Source organism: Danio rerio, chromosome 5, assembly GCF_049306965.1.
Source record: "Danio rerio strain Tuebingen ecotype United States chromosome 5, GRCz12tu, whole genome shotgun sequence".
Taxonomy (NCBI): Eukaryota; Metazoa; Chordata; class Actinopteri; order Cypriniformes; family Danionidae; genus Danio; species Danio rerio.
Window position 1 is genome coordinate 45880957 of NC_133180.1, and position 21648 is coordinate 45902604.

Here is a 21648-nt window from a genome sequence, read left to right on the forward strand (position 1 = left end):
TTCAGCCCTACTGAAGTTTTACTGTACTCTTTGAATTTGTGTTGTCCAAAGGCATTCGGTATAAAATCAGCACTTTAATAAATGACCAACGTTTACTATAGCGCTGGGCAGTGAATAATCGCATTTAGAAATAAAAGTGTTTTTACATAAATATATATATATATATATATATATATATATATATATATATATATATATATATATATATATATATATATATATATATATGTATATACATACATACACTTTCAGTAAACTATACATTTAAAATTAAAACAAACAGTTCGATCACATTTAAAAAAAAAGCAATGAAACTTTCAATAACAAAAATAAAAAAATAAATAATATATGAAAACATACTACAGCTAAAATAAAAATAAAACACAAAAAAAACGATATGGAAATTCAGCTTTTTAATCAGATAAAACAAGGGAGCTTAGAGTGGGAACCCTGTATAAAACTATGGAAAAGGGCTGAAGTATGCACATATACATAAAACTAAATTCTACAAAAATATTGTCATAAATATTTCAATTGATATATAATTGATATATATGTAAAACATTTCTCAAATATATAGATGTATGTCAGTATTTATAAATACATAATAATTATACACATACGCATATGTATATCATGTAAATGTAGGCTTTTATTTTGGATGTAATTTATCGTGATTAATCATTACTACAGATTTTATTCTCATTGTATGAAATCTTAGATTTGCTTACAAGCAGAAATTAAGAAGTTACTCTTGCACCCATATCTCCTCTGTAAAATTAATCTATTTTTATTCTCGTTTGTTGCCGGGTGTAACTGTGAATTAATAATGTAAATGTAAATTACGAGGGAGTGAAAGACCTCCCACACTGGGTGGCTGTGTAGGTTTAGTTGGTGTCATATATTCGGTTTATGGCTTTTTGATCTTACATCTGGGACATTTACTGACATTATTCTGTCCTTCAGTTCAGTATAAAACAGCCTTTGGGCTCTACAACTACAGTCTAGTGCTGCTAACAGGTCAACCACACAGCATTTACATAATCCTTACCACTGTAAATTGAACATTATATTTTAAAAACGATTTTATCTTGAAATAGTAGCCATCATTAATATCATCATTGCTACCTCAGCTCTGCTGTGGGTGTCAAGAGAATTTTGTGTTCTCCTGTTTGCTTATTGACAGAAGAACTTGCTAAATGATCTTTTGCAGGGTTGTGATTACTAAATTGGTCTTACCTTTTTGAGAAAGAAATTATTTTAAATACTTATTGTTTGTATTTGTATATCTTAATCTATTTATGTCTTGTTGTGTTTAACTCTTGGAGATTCGGTTCCATTATTTCTCTACAGTACATTTAATGCAGTCAAAATAGATTTTTGGCTTTTTTATATTATTTAACATGCATGTATCTCACCAAAGAATTAGGCAAACACTTATCAAAAGCACACTTTGTAAGCAATTCATTGGTAAAGAAACAAGTTGTTTTTGTTTTATATTTCGTACAGTTATACATGAGTTTTTAAACTGGTTTCAGGACCACAATGTCCTGGGGTGCTGGATGGGTCTGTGAAAATGTTTGAAGAAAAAGCTTAAAGTTTCTCTTGGAAAAATAATAATAATAATAATAAAATTTAAGTTATTAATCCATTTAAAAACATTTAAAAAGAGGATGCAAATGAATAATGCAAATGCTCTCATAAAACTATTGTATAATTATATGTGTAGCATTATTATAATTGTTCTATGAAGGAATTACTATATTTACTATATTTATTTTAAAAATGAATTATCTAAAAAATATTGTTAATTTGGTAAGATATTAAATACTGTACTTTATTAGAAATTAAAATATGACATTAATGTTTTGATTTATATTTTTGACAGTAAAATACAATAAACTTATTAAATGTGTTTTAAATATTATGATGGAGGTCCTTCAGATGAGGAGGATCATGAGGATTGGTGATACATGAAGATGAACTATATAATATTTATGATATAATGCAAGCTCAACTTATTCTCTTTTTATTTTTTAAATCTATTTGATGCAAGGAAGCTACCACAAAAACAGAATAGCAAAAACTGCTTTTGTTGTTCACACAAAACAATTTGAGTGCAAAAATGAGATACAAATAAATGTTTCAATATTTTAAATACATAGCCTATTGAACGTCTGATTCGTTGTTCCGCAGTCTTCACAAAGTTTCCCCTTTGTCGGTATATATCTATTTATATGTTTATTTTGTTTTAAAGAGCGTTTTCTCCTCTATTCCTTTTGCGTCTGCAGCGTAATTTTATTAGCATTTCTGTCCTCTTCCAGCTCCCCATGGTGTGAATTCCCTTCACCATACACAGACTGCATGCTGCATTATCGTCACCTTGAAATTTCATCTGCTATTTTCCAATTAAAAGCTTAATAGCCCTGGAAACGGAGTTCATGTGGTGAAGTTTACCGTGGCCCCCAGTTCTCAAAGTTGTGCTGCCGGGATCCCATTACGTGCTTGAATAAACCCATTTAGGAACAGAAACGGGACTCGAGGGTGCCCGGTGTTGAGTTTCACTGGACTTTAAAAGCGATGGGCATCATTTTAAGAAAGGTGTGCTGCAATTTACACCCTACACCCCCGCATTTAAAGCCTTTGCATGTTTACTGTGAGCACAACAGCAAATAGGCCTGTTTAATGTAGATGACATTGCCCAGTTCACTTCATTCAATATTTATTATTATTTATTATTATGAGATCCTTCAAGAACTAATTTAAAGTCAAAATCATATTGCTCAATTAACTCGTGCTGCATGTCGCACCATTCAACATTTTTTTTTTCATGGGAATAAGTGGAGTTCATTCAAATGCAAACCACCATATTATTGTCGCCTGTGTTTAATTCGAATTCGCAGCGTGTGGTTAAACTAAATACCTAAGTGGTCGCATGGTTTTGGTGAAAAGCGCACAGCAGTTATGGGAACTCATTTCTACATTCCCAGTCAATTCTTCAAATTACTCCAGTCATAAGGACCTCATGCTTCGTATGTTGGCAAATCGATGTGATGTGGTTCAAACAACCGGTCAAAATGATGAAGTTTATTTCATCTTGATGTTCATTAATAAGTTTATTTTATATAATTGTTAATTATTTCGAATACGCGTTTAAATACAAACACGGCTACACATTTTGTGAATTAAATTAGAGTTATGAATAATGCGATTTTTTAGCCTATTTTTTTATTTAGTTTCTGGTCTAAATTCTGTATGAAGTTGAATTATGATATCTTAACGAAATATTAAATTACACTAACGATTTGTTGATGTAGCCTACCATCCTATACAGATGCCAACTGAGTGCCAACAGTTGCTATCGACGTGCGTCTGTTTAATCTTTTATCTAATTAATCAGTTTGTGCTATTTGACTTGAACTTCTGTAGTTAAACACTAACTGAAAACGCAAATTAAACATTACTGATACATGTAAACACGATACCTAGGCCTACCTTGTAGACCCAATTGTTTTTATACTGTTTCATATATTATATTATATTATATTATATTATATTATATTATAATATATTATTATTGACAGGAATAATCCGAATTTGTATTTTGTAATTTCCATACTGCAAACAAGCTATCAGTAATTGTAGGCTTTGTAAAAGGTTGCATATCGGCAAGATCCCTAAATATATTTAAGAAAAAAAACGAGCCTTCCTCCCTCCATCCAGTGTCAGGGGGATGTAAATGGCTCGTGACAGTGATGTGAGGAATAGAAGTTACTCGTTAGTGCGTGTCAGATCGCCCGATGCACTTCTTTATTGCGGGGCGAAAGGTGGATCCTCGTCTTAAAGAGTCAACACCTCTCATCAGGAGTGTATCGAGCAGCCGAGGGGCTTGATCTTGACAGCACTCTTTCTCTACACCTTATCTGATGCACTTGCGCCTCTGGCACCTTTGGAAACCACTTGAGAAATGAATGGCTACGGATCGCCCTACCTCTACATGGGGGGCCCGGTGTCCCAGCCGAGAGCGCCCCTCCAGAGGACCCCCAAGTGTGCGCGCTGCAGGAACCACGGGGTGCTGTCCTGGCTGAAAGGGCACAAGCGCTACTGCCGATTTAAGGACTGCACTTGTGAGAAATGTATTCTGATAATCGAGCGGCAGCGGGTGATGGCAGCTCAGGTGGCGCTGAGGAGGCAGCAGGCGAACGAGAGTTTGGAGAGTTTGATCCCGGAGTCTCTGAGAGCGCTGCCCGGCATCACGGTGAACAGCGGAGAGCAGAGCGCGAACCCGCGGGCCAGCGACATAGACCTGCGCTGGAGCACAGAGACCGGGACCCCCAAAACACCGCAAGGTAACCGCTTTCTCAGTATTTGAAAAAGTTTACTGATTGGAATTAAGTTTTAGCAACCCTGATGACGATGCGTTGTTTGCACACATCAATATTGTAACTGGTCCTTATTTACTTATTTAATAACTTACTTACAAATCTTATTTAACACATAATTGGATAAACGAGAACATTGGCTGGATTTTTAAACATTGACACTGGCAACTTTTACAACCTAATTAGTAAATTAATATGTTAATATATTACGAATAAAATAATAAAAATTATATTTAGGCTTGTCACAAATATTAAACAAAATAATATGCATTGGTTCCGAAAAAACATGATAATGGACAATGCGGACAGTTTGTTTTTTAGAACAAGCTATTGATAACGAAACTATAAATTCATCACAATAAACATATTATTTTGTTTACATTAAAATATTATGTTTTATATCATTTATGATAATGAATAGAAATTCCAGCAAAACACTTTTATTAGATCCACACTTTTTTCGATATTTAATATACTTGAGAATAAACATTCTGCATTTTACAGGAAAAGTTCTGAAATTCCAACTAAATTATTTTTTCATTAAATTATATATATATAATCCGTATATGTATATATATATACAACAATCCGACATTTTGCATTAAGAAACTGGTATCGGCTTATTTCGGTGAGATGATCTGAATGCTGGTCGTTTTAAATACTTTATTCTGCGACCGACAGTACATATTAGAGGTAATAGGCAAGGCCCTGATAATCATTTCGTGGCAAGTCAAATGCAAAGTAGGCGAAGTCCAAGCTGATGTAAAATGTTTCTAAAGTAATCAGTCTGCAAAACTGTAATTAAGTGGCATCGACGAAATATTTTCACTGCCACGACGTCAGCGCTTTTATACAAACAGCTAATAAAGTTGCCCATTATAAATCACAGGAGTGCTGACAGGTCAGTAACCTGAATGTTGCACTATAGTCTGCAGAAGCAGACAAAGTTTTACTAGTGTCAGAGTTTTAGCTGGACTTAAAGGCAATCACTTTAGCCATTTCTAAGAACTGTCGGCAAATGACCAGGCTTCAATAGATTTTAACTAATGTTAACTGACAGTTTTATAATTTTTAGAGGCCTACTATCTAAAGACATTAATTTTCAGAGAAACATGTTCAGATTATCTAAACAATCTACCAGAAACCATGTACAGTATACTTCTGTCCCGTTCATTCACTGCCAGTCTCTTATCATCCCTCCACAAGTCCAACTTGTCCCAGCCAGTTCGGGATTAGGTCAAATAAGTTTATATTTAACCCCATCAGATTGTATTATTGTTGTATATTAGTATGTTCATACAGTCATTGTGTGGGTGTGTGTTTTCCAGACCTAAGTGATGAGCTGTCCGGTGAGCAGTCTGGAGGAGAGAACGGTGGCAGTGACAGAGAACCAGAAGCAGTCAGCTCCCCAGAGGAGTCCAAACCCAACCTCTGCTGCACCCCTGACACCTCTGACCCATCTCCCCAGCTTGAGGAGTCCCGCTTTGGCCTGTCAAAATCCTGCTCTGACCCAGAACCCAAATCTGACAACCCTAAATACTCCCCTGAGCCCAACCTCCTCATCGAAGGCCTCTCTGGCTCTGTCTCTCTCCCTTTCAGCCTGAGAGCCAACCGACCCCCACTGGAGGTCCTGAAGAAGATCTTTCCTGCCCACAAACCAGCAGTCCTGGAGCTCATCCTGAAAGGCTGCGGTGGGGATCTGGTCGGAGCCATTGAGATCCTGCTCTCCAGCCGTTCCACAATGAAACCTGAAAAGATTCTGTCAGAGAGCTCAGATGCTCTGGTTCTTCCCTCAAACGGCCACCTCTTTGAGCATCCGCTCAGCTCCTACCCAGTCTCATCTTCCAAGTGGTCGGTCGGGTCGGCTTTTCGTGTTCCCGATTCCCTTCGCTTCTCCTCTGAGTCATCTGGTGGGGTCGTACCGGGCCCCCTGAGCATGCCACTACAGCATGGCTTCCCTCAGCCCCCTCGATACCCCCTCATGCTGAGGAATTCATTGAGCCGTGGCCAGGCTGGGCCATTTATGCACAATGATGTGACTCTGTGGAATACCATGACATTGCAGCAGCAGTATCAGCTGCGCTCTCAGTACGTCCCGCCATTCTCAGGCCCCTCAGCCGGGGTGATCCGCAGCTCTCCGCTCCTCACCAGCAGACCCAGTGAGGAGCATCGGATCAGCATCCAGGAGGAGAGCTGCCCAGTCATTGCCAAACAGAGCATGTACGCTGCAGATGAGGAGTACGATGACAGATCTGACTCCTCAGATTCCAGGATCCTCAATACTTCCTCCTAACTCCAGCGGTTTCAAAATAAGCACTGAAATATGGCTTGAAGCGATATGAAAGAGACACTGCTCTTCTAGGAGCGCAATGAAAAGATGTACAGTGCATTACTTGAGGTATTGTATTTCTACCAGATTTGAGGTTGTTGTGCCAACTTAATCATGTGTGGAATAACATTAGCTTTATTTTTTTTAGTTGGAGGAGGGAAGGGGGATCAATAAGGGACTATTGTTTGACCAAAAAGTCTGAATAACATATTTGAGCACAGTGATATGGATTACCACTTTGCATGAAATGTACCATTGATGACAATTTAATGTAGAAATATTTCAGCAATCCTGCATGTAAAAGTATGGCAAATAAACCTTCTATGAACTGTTTTGTCAGTGTGTTTATCTGAAATATTTACATGTTTGAAAAATCTATAGAAACAACAACAAACATAAAAAAATAAAATAAAATATTGGGATTTAACGAAAAGCATCTCTTCAATACAAGAAAAGAAACCCAATGAATTAGCTCTTTACAGTAATTATAATAAAAATAAAATTTCAATGAGACAAAATGTTTCTTACATTTCTAGCATATCTGAAACGAACATAATTGACACAAATGCAGCTTTGAGTCCATAACCAGTTCTTTATTATATATTTAAGCAATGCCACAATATTATCAAATGATCCAGCCGTCATAATAAAATAACATTTACCCCTTATTATTATCGAATGGTTTGTTACAACATTTTTTTTGTTGTTGTGCAGTTTTTTTACAACACATTTGATTTTATCAAAGACAAGAAAAGTAAGCTAACCGCGCCACCTAGTGGACATTCTGAACATCAGCCAATAAAACATAATTGAAAGTCCTGCTTATACAGTATGGTATGTTTTAGGTCGTGAATTCGTAACACATCTAGCCAACATTAAATGAAATTGTTTCAATAAGAATAAGACATGTTCAGAAGAACATACCATCAAACATACATATTTATATTTAATTTTTTATACCCCGTGCAAAAAAAGACAAACATTACTTTATCATCTCTCAAATGATATTCTTAATATAATCATTAATATAATATAATTTATTATTATTATCCCTTGAATTCAGTGAAAATGCGGTAGCCTACTGTGTGCAGGAATGCCCCACTATGAAAAGATCAGTATTGACTCAACACTGTCACCTTGTGATGCACTTTATAATTCGCTTTAGGCCTACACGCAGAAAACAAATTAAGGCTTTAAATGACAAACTGTTCAACTAAGACAAACAGTCTATTAGCTTCTGGGTACCTGTAACTGAGCTATATAAATTATACATTTGACGTGACTTATTCAAAATCCCAGCGTTTATAAACGCGTGTGTGATGCTAAAGCAGCGGTCGCTGCGTCGTGCAGGTGTCGCAGTTGCAGGCTATTTAACACATCTGTTGACTTAACCGAGCGCCAGCTTTTAATGCTGACATTTGAATTTGTGCCTCTAAGTCAACAGGGCCGTGTGTTGTCGTACACATCAACCGGACAGACAAATTATGAGTGGTTAAGCATTCAGCAGGTTGCACGTGTTACCGATCCATCAAGCGTCTTCAAATGCTAATTAACATAACAGGGATTCAGCGCGCTCACAAATCTCCCATCTCTACACTGCGATCGGGTTACACTGCAGCGCGTAACAGACACACCCAGAGGCTTGTCACTGATCATCGCTTGTAAATAATGATCCCAGAGTCTGAGGGCGTTTTAACTATGATGGACCTGCATTTTCACTGTGACAGAAAGTAACGCATTTGTATAAACTTCTCAACAATGCAGGCTGATACAAACACAATAGCCTCATTTCCTAACAGCAAACACATGCCTATGTAAAATAACAATGCAAATATAAGCCTAGATAAAAAAATCCATTCTGTGGAATATAATAGCAACCACTTTCGTGAAATATACGCATAAAGATCGCTATACAATAAAGACGACGGTTTCCTCCATTTGGCATTGTCATATGTGTTTAGAAGAAGGCAGAAGAGAAGATCAAAGCATTCCAAGGGTGGAAATTGCACCCTGGGTAGCAGTTGGATTTGCTGGCCGTAACCTTGCTAATAAATTAAGAGCGAGTAGCAAAGCTGCACCTGCACGGCAAACATCTTCACCACATGTGAGTAACAGAGATGACGGGCCAAGACCAGACCGACAATTAACCAGCACAATCACCCCATAAATACCATCCTGCTTACTTGATCAATGAAGATGTGGTGTCAAATACAAACGGATACACAGGAACTAACTTAAATGAACAGTTTTAAACTATGTTAAACGTTTTTTTTTTGTTTATTCATATTACACTTTAAAATATGCTAGACTGATTCAAACACAGTTTTTTACAAATTATAAACAAGTCAAATTGCTGGCTTATAAAGAAAAGTTACCCTAAGAGTTTTCACAAATTTGAATTTACAACCCATCATTTGATATTATTTTATTGCAATACGATATTTCTTTTATTATAACCCTATATAAAATAACTGAAGAACAATTAAAGTAAACCATACATTTAAGATAAATTAAATAGGCTGTGTTTAGATGGTATTTTCTTTCAAAACAAAAGCCATTGAGGGAGGTGACTTTTAATCTGCCGAAGATGCGAGATATTGTTTATTTATATATTTATATAAATGCATTAAATAATACTATTATAGTATTTACACATACATTAATTTAAGCGAGAAACATGTTTGAGAACAGTAAGATACAAAAACGATTGAGGGTAGGTTACTCTTAATGTGCCGATGACGCGAGATAATGTATGAGAACAGAAGGATACAAACAGCAGCCTTTCTATACCTTCATATCTTTTTCACCGGTGGTAATGAAATTGCGCGCGCGTATATATATATATATATATATATATATATATATATATATATATATATATATATATATATATATATATATATATATATATATATGTATGTATGTGGTTACCCAAATTTTTATATAAAAATATTGTTATAAAACATATTGTGCTAGATTGACACTGAAATGATATTGTAACCAGCATTTTTATAAATTACGCATGTTGGATAACATGGATAATTTTAAAACTACAATTGTACAAACTCCAACCATATTTGTTGTTCTACACCAAGCTTAACTCTCCCACGTCCCGCATGTGCTGCTGTCTATAGAGCAAACCCATCACGAACAGTAGCTGTGACATTCTTTAGTGTCAGTTGATTTTACTTTGTTTTGAGAAACATCACACATGGTAGGTCGATCGGGACAAAGAGAATTATGTTTTGTGTAGCCTTCCCGCATGCTTAGTCAATGTTTTTTAAGTATCGCTTGTTGTGTCAACTGTCATATCACGCTCAATCTCGAGCTGAAAACAGTGATGCATCCCTGAAGGGTTATGCATTGTCAACAGCAACTCACAAGATATTAATTTGTGTAACAAGAGATCTAGTGTCTTGTTAACAGACAAACTAATTTGTCAAAGTCATTTTAAACCATTCAATTTATAAATAGGTCTTGCAGAACTGCAACTTTTATGTGAAAAAATATGGGACTATAAATAAATTGAACTATCTTAATTAACAAAATTAATGTTATATACATCTAATCGGCGTTTTTAAACGTGATCTCCAAAGGCCGATCTGCACTGTAAACAATTAATAAAACACACTGAAAAGAATAGTTAATATTTATAGATGCATATTCTATTTATATCTCAGAGCAAACAAACAAAAACAAAAAGCACCTGTATGGCAACGCTGTTAGGCGTATTTGAATAAAAATGAAAATCAATCGCCAGTTTTTGCATTCACCAGCTGTAATTTGAATATTGTCAATTAGTGGTTACTTTGGCCACTGCAAGCACATTAACGAACAATTACAACGTACATTGCCAATATGCTTTCTGTAATATAATTAGTAGCCAAAATAAACATCAGACTTCTGTTGTCCAAATAGGCTATAATAAAATGCAAAATCGTTTCTTATTTTTTAAGCATCTGCAAAAAGCAAAAGTTTACAGCTTCCTAATATTTTAGTTTGTTCAGTTTTATTGAATTAATATACCCTACTCGATTCAATTTCTAAACTGAATAAAAGTCAACTGTAAAGCTGCCTACAGAAATGAACAACGCATTTAAAAGGTTGAGACATGAGGGTTTGAAACCAGATGCATTAAACAGCTGAACCCCCATTGTGCTCTGTGATTAATTGTTCTGCTTTCTTAGAAATGTTTTATTTGTAACTTAATTCACCCCATTAAGAACTTCGTTCAGAGAGCCGTCCTAATCCAGCCAATAGCAAAGCTTGGTTTTACATCGAGCCAATAGGAACATGCTGTCAAACACCGTCATCTGATAGGCTCGTTGTAAGCGGAGCTTCCCAATTGGCTGCCTGGGGTTTGCTGCGCGGATCTTAGAGTTGAAAGGCTGGGAGAGACTCTCATCACACCGCAGTGACAGATCAGGTTGTCTAAATGTCGCTCACTGATGTATAGGTAAAAGTGGTCTAACTTACCCTGGAGCAGCGCTTCTTATTGGTACAACAGCTCTGGGAAGCAAGAAAGACAAAACCCTCAGGTTTTAGTATTATTGCGACTTGGATATCCACTCATCGTTTGTTTGACTGCTTTGGCGAGGTAAGTGTATCTTAAAATATGCAAGAAACATACTATTTAAATTATACAGTACATTTCAGAGCATATATTTATTTTATTTGTTAACTTAAGGAATTAAATTACTTAAGTACAAATTTACCAGCTACAGTGATTCATTCACAAAAGTTTTTCAATTCACAATTTTTTTTGATTGATGCAAATTTGATTTTACTTTTTAAGTAAAATGACAGCATTTAACTTGACACGTTACATGCAGGAAAACATAGTTTAAAAAAAATAATTATTCGCATTTTTTTGGACAGCATCTTGCTTTACGCGGCCAGAAAATGACGGATCTGTCCGGCACGGAGTTTGAGATCGACGTGGAGGGCCTGGAGACGGAGAGCGATGATCAGGCGGTGTTCACCGGCCCCGGAGAGGACGACACGGGGTCCAAAGACGACGACAAATCTGACCGCTTAAATCTCGGCTCTGGAGACCAGCGCAAACTGAGCCGCACGCCGAAATGCGCCCGATGTAGGAACCACGGCGTTGTGTCTTGTCTAAAGGGGCACAAGAGGTTCTGCCGATGGAGAGACTGTCAGTGCGCAAACTGCCTGCTGGTGGTGGAGAGACAGCGCGTAATGGCTGCACAAGTGGCACTGCGGAGACAGCAAGCGACAGAGGTGAGTGCGCGCTAACTAATGATCCGGCCATTTGTTCCCATCAGTATTAAACTGAGGTAACAGAATATACACTCTTCAAAATAAAGGATAAAAAAAAGAAAGAAAGATTTACAGCGATGCCACTGAGGAATCATTTCTGGATTCAATTTTCAAAGACTGTTTTAAAAATCTTTTCCATCTATAAAGCACCACTAAAATGTTCCATGCATGGAAACAGTGATGCCTATAAAGAACCTTTATTTATAAGAGTGTATAAGCAAAACGCTTTATAAAATAAAACAAAGAGAAGGCAGATTTTTCTGAATGTATCAGCCAGTCAGACATTTCTTCAAGAATATGGTAAAACTAAACAAACCGTTGAATCTGATCCACTAGAGTAAATGTGATTATTTATCATTCAATTTTAGGACAAAAAGGGAATAACTGGGAAGCAAATACCAGTGGAAAGACGAAATATCTATCAGCGACACATCCGCCCATCGACCATGCTGGCAAAAAGCATTTTAGAAGGTGGGTAAAAACAACAACAACAACAACAAAAAAACAAATTCTGTAGCATGCATGAATTCTCAGCTCAAGCTCAAGACTGATCTACCTGATGATATCTTTCACCCTTTTTTCTCTTCTTTTCAAAACTAATTTTACCTCCTCTTTTCTCCTCATCTCTCAGCTTTTCTTGGACTTCTGTCTATTTCAAATTAATTCACTATGGTTCACCTCTGGATATTTTCACGGCGTAAGCTTCTCCTAAATACAGCATGTTCTTTATGATTAAAAATAAAAGCTGCATGATATTATTGATGCTCAAAATTTAATGCATGATTTATACTAAAACATTAGTGGTGTTGTATTGTTAAAAACAAATTCAGAAACTCGTCAGAGTGCCGTAAATGTTATGTGTTGTTCTACATAAATTCAGCCATCGTTTTCATCCACAGGATATCGTCCAGTTCAGAATGACCCTTTCCTGGGTGCCAATCCCGCACTACCCCCTCCTCTGAGCGACCGCATGAGGAAGAGACGGGCCTTTGCTGACAAGGAGCTGGAAACCATCATGTTGGAGCGAGAATACAAAGAACGGGAGCTTCTTGAATCCACCCAGTCCAACTCAGCCTCGCTCTTCATGCCGGGCAGTATGGTCCACGCCGCTGAATACAACTCCTACAAGACGGCCTTCTCATCCGCCTCCGCCCCATCCACCGTCGAACCCTCTCCCAAAGATCTGTGTGGCTTTCTACCCGGCTGTCTAGATCTTTCTCTGCAATATGCTGCCACTGGCGGGACCACAGCAAACGTGGAGCTCATCTCCTCCAACGTCAGCGTAGCCACCACCTACCGCCAGTACCCGCTTTCCCCGCGATTTGTAATGTGGCCGCGGGGCAGCAGCAGTATTAGCGATGCCCTCTTATACCAGCAATGTCTCCTGAACGCTACTGCAGTCCAGAACTTGAAACCTGGAGCGGTTTGGGACCCAAAGATGATGAGCTCCACCGAAAGTCACCCTCCTGAGCAGGATGCACCCGCATCCCGGCTTGAGGGATCTCGAGTGGCTCCAGAGTCATCAGACCTCCAGCCGGGACCCAGAGAGGCTCAGACGGGACTCGGCCACAATGGAGGTGCCCGCTCGGCCTTCTCCCCTCCTAAAAGAACTTACGGACAGGTTTTCTCTCCACAAGCAGGAAGCCACGAGCACGTGATCAACAACATGAGCAAAGACACGGCCAAGCACACACTGTCCATGAAGTTAAACTCCTTCCATTCGCTCATCCAGCAGACGCTCAACGACAAGAATCCAGACACAAACAGGCCCTACTGTAAGGAGCTGCTGGAGGAAGCGGCGAAAAAGTTCAGGGAAGGTACAGCCAAAGACACAGTGGGACTCAAAAGCTCGGAAAGAGCGGCAAAGGACTTTGTAGCAAAGCCGCGGTGCAGCAAGGTCACCGCTGGAGAGTCACTGTCGTTCTCAGTGGAAGCCATATTAAAAAGACCGGCGCTTTCTTTAAATCGGAAATCTCAGTAAGGCTTCTTGCTAACAACAACAGCAAACCTTAAAAGTAAAATTGTAACTTTGTGCTGATTGTATATTTATTTTCAAATGCATATTTTTTAAGTTTATATAAATACAAGACAAAAAAAGATGATCCTAGGAATAATCAAAAGGGCATATGTGCAGCTTTATGGACACTTCTGTGTGTATATATATATATATAAATAAATGTACATAACATTTCAGACATGCATGTTGTACATTAAAATATATGATAATGTGTAGAGTATTTAATTGTAAATGTTAATTTTGCTACATTAAAAATGTCAATAAAATGAAATTTCGAAATAATTTACTGTAAGAAGTCCCGTGTTTTTACCATATTTGTGACCCTGGACCACAAAAGCAGTCAAATGTTGCACTTGTATATTTTTGGCAAGAGTCAAATTCATGGCTTTTTACTTTTTTCATTTTTTTGCCAAAAAAATATTAGAACATTAAGATCATGATAGATGTAGATATTTAATACATTTCCTACAGTAAATATATCAAAACTTTATTTTTGATTAGTAATGCACATTGCTAAGATCTTATTTTGGACAATTTTAAAGGCAAATTTCTCAACATGTATTTGTATGAACCCTCAGACTGCAGATTATCAAATATTTATACCCTATCTCCATCCTATTATTATTCCTTCCCAACCATAAATCAGTGGAAAGTATTTTTATCCTGCTTTAAAATGATGTGTAAATTAAAAAACATACCCTTATGACTGGTTTTGTTGTCCAGGGTCACATTTTGCTATTATGTATTCTTTTTTAACGAATGTGATCATTTTTTATTAAACTAGAAATTTAATTAAGCCAATAATGATGTTAATTATAACATTATATTCATAACATTATGAGGTTACACTACTTTGCAACAACCCATAAACAAACTCTCATTAGAGTATTAGTAGACTGATTGACACTTGAAAAGTTGCTTATAGGAATATAAATATACTAATAGGAATATTAAGCACTGCAGATATTAAGCAGATAATGCGCTAGTTGACGTAGTTACAAAGTTACTTTTATTCAACAGAATGAAAATAGTGGTGTTCGTTATGTACACACAAAGTAATTATTATGATAATTACAATAATTGAGTAATATTAGTATTTAACCTGAACCAGTCACTAAATCAATAATACGCAATCATTATTGTAATAGACAATTCATTTAAGAATTAAATAAATACATACAATTTAAAATGAATGGTTTATTTACTGATACATTTGAGCTCCTTTAAGCTTTTCATTAGTGATCATTTGGAACCTGTCATTCGGATCATTTGGATTGTGTACTTTTTTAGCACAGCGGTGATAACTTTTGTTGTTACATCATTCTCAAGTAAATGTAAAAATATCTGCAGATACTACAACTTAATAAATGCGATTCAAATTCAAAGTTAAATTCTGGATACAGAAAACAATATCATTTTTGTAATTATTACACGTTTGACCACGGGCCATTAAGTTAATAATGTAACCATGTGTGCATGTGTGTGTGTTTATCTAAAAGGGACAAATGATTGTGTTTATTTATGCCACTTTATGTGCAAATACGAAACACCTGCTCAAGACATTAGTTATGACCGCATCGCACTGTAACACAGATGTCGATGATAGAAACATGAGAGGTCCATAAATTCTAAAATACCTTCAACAATGCATTTTTGATTTAAATTTTTTTTACATTTATGCCATTATCCTGGACTATGTGTAAAGCATTCAGAAGATGACAAATTCAAAGAATAAAAGAGATAAAATGAGAAAAAGAAAGTAAACAGAGGGTTTGTTACATTAAAGAGATAGTTCACAAAAATACACTAAAATGCTGGATTCCACACAACTGATTTGAAAGAATTAAGTTAACTTGTTAGTTTCTACAAATTTAAGTGGCCTACACATAAAACTATTAAGTTGTCCCTATACAAAAAAACAAAAAACAAAACAAAAAAAAGAATTGTGTTGTTTTAGCTCATTTTAAATAAGTAGTTTGAACAAACAGAAAAAAAATATCTGTGTACATGTAAATGGTATTTTTGCTACATAAAAAATGTCAACAAAATGAAATTTTAAAATAAATTACAGTAAGAAGTCTTGTGTTTTTTTTTTTTTTTTTCAACATTTTATTCAAATGTTGCACTTGTATATTTTTGGAAAGAGTCAAATTTTTTGCTTTTTGCTTTTTTTTTTTGCATAAAGAAAAGATCATGATAGATGTCGTTATTTAGTACATTTCCTACAGTAAATATATCAAAACTTTACCCTCCTCAGCTGGGTGCACAGAAAATATAGGAGCCCTGGTATCCCAGCAGAATTACTATGTAATAGCTGGTCCTTTCCCTGAAAATTATAGCTGTTTGTACTACAATAGACTTTTATTTAGTGCGGTGCCTCTAGCTTAGAAACTATACTTCGCAAAATAACTAGTATAAAGAAAATTGACAATAAAAGTTATATCTAAACCTTCAGGTTTACTCAATCAAAAATAAATAAATAAATAAATAAATAAATAAATAAATAAATAATAACAATGAAATATTTAAATGAATAACATGAATCTAAAATAGGTGTATAAAATATATGTATATGAAACCAAAATAATAAAAAGTGACAGAATTATATAAATACTGACCCACAAATGCAACAAACAGAAAATGGGATTGTTTGAAGATTTACCTGACACTTCTCATAGCATCACCATAGATAAAAATAATAATAAAATAAATAAATAAATAATTAAATAAACAAACTTTCTCTCTTCCCTGAGTGCTTTCTTTATTATTTATGAATCGAATTTGTCAATGGGGCTACACTAAGAACCTAATTTGGACAACTTTAAAGGCAAATTTATCAATATATAATTGTTTGAACCCTCAGATTGCAGAATATCAAATATTTAAAGTGTATCTCCTTCCTAATATTATTCTATTCTAACCAATTTTCTCACTATATTTACTCTCTCTCGAGTGGTTCAAAACCTTTATGAGTGTCTTTCTTCTGTTGAGCACAAAACAAGATTTTCCATAGTAGGAAAAACAAATACTATGAAGCTTTCCAACCCAACATTTTTCTAAATGTCTTCTTTTTGGTGTTGAAAAGGAAACAAATAAAGGTTTGAAACAAGTAAAGAATGACTAAATGATGACAGAATCTTATAGAAATATTTCTTTAAAATAAAATGTTATTCTCCCATCTAAAATAAACCATGTGTGTTATTTTAGCCTAGCTAAAAAAATCGAATATGTCCAGACTACACGTGAAATCGTTATTGTAACTAATAAATGTTAACAATACAAGCCTGAGACGTTTTAGTTTAAGCACTTGGATGGAATCATATCTGGCTACAAATGGAGCAGGCAAAAGTCTCTAAGGAAAGACCTCTGCACGATATCTCCTAGAACCAACGAGAAGCTAGCATGAAATTATAGATTGACTACAGCTGTTAGTCAAAATCGCCTTTCTTGGGAAGAATGTTGATCTACAGCCCTCAAGACATCCACAATAGTTAGTATAACCGAAAGGCTGTTCTGCGCTCATCTCTCCGCTTGTTTACTGTAAACGTTTTCTGTCAATACCCTTGCAACCTGGAGAAAATGGTCAGTGGTTCTGCAACAGCAGGAGGAGTGTTTTGAGCGAGCTGATTGTAACAGTAGGACAGTAGATCTGCTGATGCCATCAAGACTGATGAGGCCTGTTCCCATAGTGTCACATTTAGCACATTAGCAAAGTGCCATCACTAGCATTGGCGGCATGTTTGTTCAGTTACTTTTACTAGAGCCTTATGTCAGGCCGAGCGAGCCTGTTTAAACGCTGTCGATAACACATGAGGAAGGCAGGTCAGGATACGCTAACACAGGCTGTGCTAACATAGGCTAGTTTGATAACGCAGTTGATCTGAAACATGCAGTTTTCCTTTTCAGCGCTGATTTGATAAAGAGATCAGATTATCCACAGTAACAGATGACAGACAAAAAAATCAGTTATCAAACTGAAAAAAAAACTTTCTTTATCTTTTTTGATCTTTCAACAGTTTTAAAAGAAGCACAATCATGTGTAGCTGAAGTCAGAATTATTAGCCCTCCTGTATTATTAACAGAATAGTTTTAAATACTAATTTCTAATAACTATTTTTTTTTTATCTTTGCCACAATGACAGCACATTATATTTGACTAATACTAGTATTCAGCTTAAAGTGCAGGCTTAACTAATTAGGGAGGTTAGGGTAATTAGGCAAATCATTTCGTCTGTAGACAGGTGGAAAAAAATATTGCTTAAGGGGGCTAAGCAATATTTTAGGGTCAATAATATTGACTATTGGCTTTAAAAATTATAAACTGCTTTTATTCTAGTCGAAATAAAACAAACAAGACTTTCTCTAGAAGAAACAATAGGAAATACTGCAGTACACAGGAAAAATATATTGCAAATTCACAGAAGGGATAATATTAATTATAATGATATTGACCTACTGTATATGGGTCAAGTATGAAAAGTGAGGTTGCATGCATCATTTTGTTTTAAGATTGGAATGGGTCCTATTTATGTACACTGTAAAAAATGTCTGTTAATTAAGCAACATAGGCTCATTCTGAAAACGTCTGCATTTCGGGAGATTACAAATTATGCAGCCAAAAATACGTATGGCTGCATTTAGTTTTTAAAACGAACACTAGGGGTGGTATGATGCGGTTTCTTATCTCGCTTGACAGCTGACTGCTTACCTCCATATGGACGGCTTTTTGGCTGTTACCAGTTTGTCCAATGGCTTGCAGCGTACGTCGGTGGACTTGAGACGCAGAGTTGACCGTGATGACAGGGGTTTAGTCCGATGAAAAACGGTTCCAGAAAGCAGCTATAAGACAAAAACTAAAGACAAAAAATTAAACAAACAAGTAAAAAAAACAGGGTGAGAATGTAGTAAAAAAGTTTAAAAAAAAAAAAAAAAAAAAAAGTAGTTTTCTTTTGCTGGATTGCTATTAAAACTGTCAATTGGGTTTAGGGAAGTGGGTGGACGGGTCAATTGGTGTTTTTGAAAACACTATTGGTGGGTTTAGGGTAGGAGGGTGGGTCAGTCAGTCAGTCGACAGTGGCCTCTGGTGGATATATGTGAGAACAGCAGGCGCGAATGGCACTCGCGAGAGAAATTTGAGATCTAAAAAAAGGGTACACAGCGGTCTCTGGTGTATTTGTGGAAACAAAAACAGTAAAACAACATATCTCCCAAGACGTATTTGGTGCTCTCCAGAAATGTATATATGGCTACGTTTTCAGAATGAGCCTGGTTGTGAATTGCATTATGGGAGCTTAATCTCTGCTCTGTCGACATTTGATGTTGAAAATTCAACTCTACAGTTAAATAAAGTGACTTTTGGTGACATTTTAGTAGTTTGAAATAATGTAGAGAAGTCTTTTTAAATTTACGGATGTTTTTAATAGTGTACTTTATTTCTTTTCTGAGCAAAACTTTACTATCATAGATTTTTACCCTGATTTACAGAAGACACACTGTAATGTTGTTCAGAGTAACAATAGTTTCAACAGAAAATCTTGTTTATATCAAGAACCATTTGATTACATTTAATTAGGAATCACATTGCAACCCCAAAATGCTAAATTCACTTCATTAAAGTATTTGTAAACGTCATTACTTTTGTTGTAGCCATTTTTCAGAAAGTTTTTAATCAATGAGTTAAAAAACTATCAGTATTATTTTTTGATAAGAATCATGCATGGGTTATTTCAGTGTTTGACTGGCTTTGAGTAATTCAATTCAATTTAATTTAATTCATCTTTATTTGTATAGCGCTTTTGGAATGTGGATTGTGTCAAAGCAGCTTCACATAGACGAATATAGTGAATTTAAACAATGTCAGTTCAGTTTTCAGAGTTTAACTTCAGTTAAGTTTAGTTCAGTGTGGTTTAATATTCACTGCTGAGCGCCCAAATACTGAAGAGCAAATCAATGCGCAGCTCTACAAGTCCTAAACTATGCAAGCCAGTGGCGACAGCAACGAGGAAAATACTTCCACCAATTGGCTAAAGTGAAGGATTAAAACCTTGAGAGAAACCAGGCTCCAGTAAACGTGAATTACACAATAAGCAAATGGAACCTATATTTTGGTTTGTCCATATTTGACCCATATTTGATTTTGGTTAAAACTACTTTTTTTTAGAGTACATATTGTTTCATACACACAGAAAAATATTTTTTTGCTGCTTGTTCAAACTACTCACTTAAAATGAATTGAAACAACAAAATTCTTGAGGTTTTCTCTAGGACAACTTAATTGTTTTATGTTCAATCAACTTAAGTTAACTTAATGAACTTTTAATGGGATGACATGAAGGGATTGTGTGGAACCCAGCTTTTTTTTTTTTTTTTTTACTGTGTCTCTGTTACAATGAAAGACAATAAAACCATATTTCACAATGTTAGTCCCAACAGTTATTTGAAACAATAAATTAAAAAGTTTACTCACATTTAATATGCTTTGTATATGAAGTCATTTCTGCTAATTTTATTTGATGCAGACACTTGTTTTTAAGTTATGAATAATACATATTAAATGGAGTAAAATTTATACATATAATACAGTAACGGTCTACAGTAAGGTCTCAATTGTTAACATAGTTAATGCATTAGCTAACATGAACTAACAATGAGGAATTTGTGAAGTATTTAGTGTTTGTTATATTTCAATAGACTGAATTGTTCCTTGTTTTGTTTTTTCTTAGAGAACAATGTCTTAACAAATGTTAACAAACAGTTTGGGTTTTGAAAATGTATCGGTACATTTATCATGACCATTAGCTATACAATCTGAACATGCTGATTGTATGCTCAACCCAAATTTGCATAAAACATCGACAAACTAACCTGAACTGTTGGGTAAAATTTAAACTAATTATATTTACCAATAATATTTAAACTTATAATTTTTTTAATAAAAATATTTTTTCAACATTTTTTTTTACTAGTTTCTGCTTCCAATGTCAACTATCAATGATTTAGTTTGTCTTTGCCATGATGAAAGCACATAATGTCTCACTAATCATTTTGAAAGATACTAGTATTGAGTGAAATTTTTACTAACTTGTTAACTAAGCAGTGGTTTATTCTTTAGCCAATTGAAAAGAACATGTTAAGAGTCTAATAATATCGAAAAGTATATTAGAAAAACATTTAAAAAATAATACAAATGTCACAGGAGGGCTACATATATACTCACTCTGAAAACAAGCAGGCAAACATATCTTGTTTCAGAATGTATTGATTTTTTTCTGGCTAAAAAGACAAATATACTGATCATGAAATTTTTTTGTTCAGTGTCAATAAGACAATCAAAATGCACTTCTACTCATTTGCATTGCTGCACGGTTTACACCCAAAACATTTGTCTGAGCTAAGTATGCGAGGACAACTCGAACTGGCCAGACCACGTCATTCATTGTGCAACTTGCACCTTCTCCTTCTTCCCAGGAGCAGAACAAACCCCTCTCTTAATCTGTTGACTTTGTCACCTCAAGTCAACAACACACAAACTGAAGCTGCGCTGCATTTTGAAGAGGTAGTTCAGCCAAAAATGGTCATTGTCACCCTCCTCTTGTTCCAAACTTAGATTTTCTTTATTCTGTTGAACACAAAAGAATATA

General features: G+C 35.5%; 3 protein-coding genes and 1 long non-coding RNA gene across 7 annotated transcripts in view; 3 read left to right on the forward strand and 1 right to left on the reverse strand.

Annotated features, from left to right (window-relative positions):
• The window catches only part of dmrt1 (doublesex and mab-3 related transcription factor 1), a 346340-nt gene that overhangs the window by 50637 nt on the left and 274055 nt on the right, over positions 1 to 21648 (forward strand). The gene's annotated exons all lie outside the window — the stretch shown is intronic.
• The window catches only part of LOC141385595 (uncharacterized), a 67063-nt gene that overhangs the window by 16746 nt on the left and 28669 nt on the right, over positions 1 to 21648 (reverse strand). The window contains exon 3 of one of the 3 annotated variants that reach the window (XR_012406319.1): positions 18717 to 18861. The exons of 1 other annotated variant lie outside the window; for it this stretch is intronic. This is a non-coding gene — a long non-coding RNA (uncharacterized lncRNA). Of the gene's footprint in view, positions 1 to 18716; positions 18862 to 21648 lie in introns of those variants that run through there. One more of the 3 variants, XR_012406323.1, reaches the window with a different exon arrangement.
• On the forward strand, positions 3764 to 7044 carry dmrt3a (doublesex and mab-3 related transcription factor 3a). The gene is given in 2 exon segments (NM_001005779.2): positions 3764 to 4349; positions 5711 to 7044. Coding segments are annotated over 2 exon segments (1347 nt in total). The 5' UTR covers positions 3764 to 3967; the 3' UTR covers positions 6676 to 7044.
• Positions 11133 to 14290, forward strand: dmrt2a (doublesex and mab-3 related transcription factor 2a). 2 transcript variants are annotated; one of them, NM_130952.1, is given in 4 exon segments: positions 11133 to 11308; positions 11590 to 11952; positions 12360 to 12462; positions 12891 to 14290. In NM_130952.1, coding segments are annotated over 3 exon segments (1524 nt in total). In that variant the 5' UTR covers positions 11133 to 11308; positions 11590 to 11613; the 3' UTR covers positions 13973 to 14290.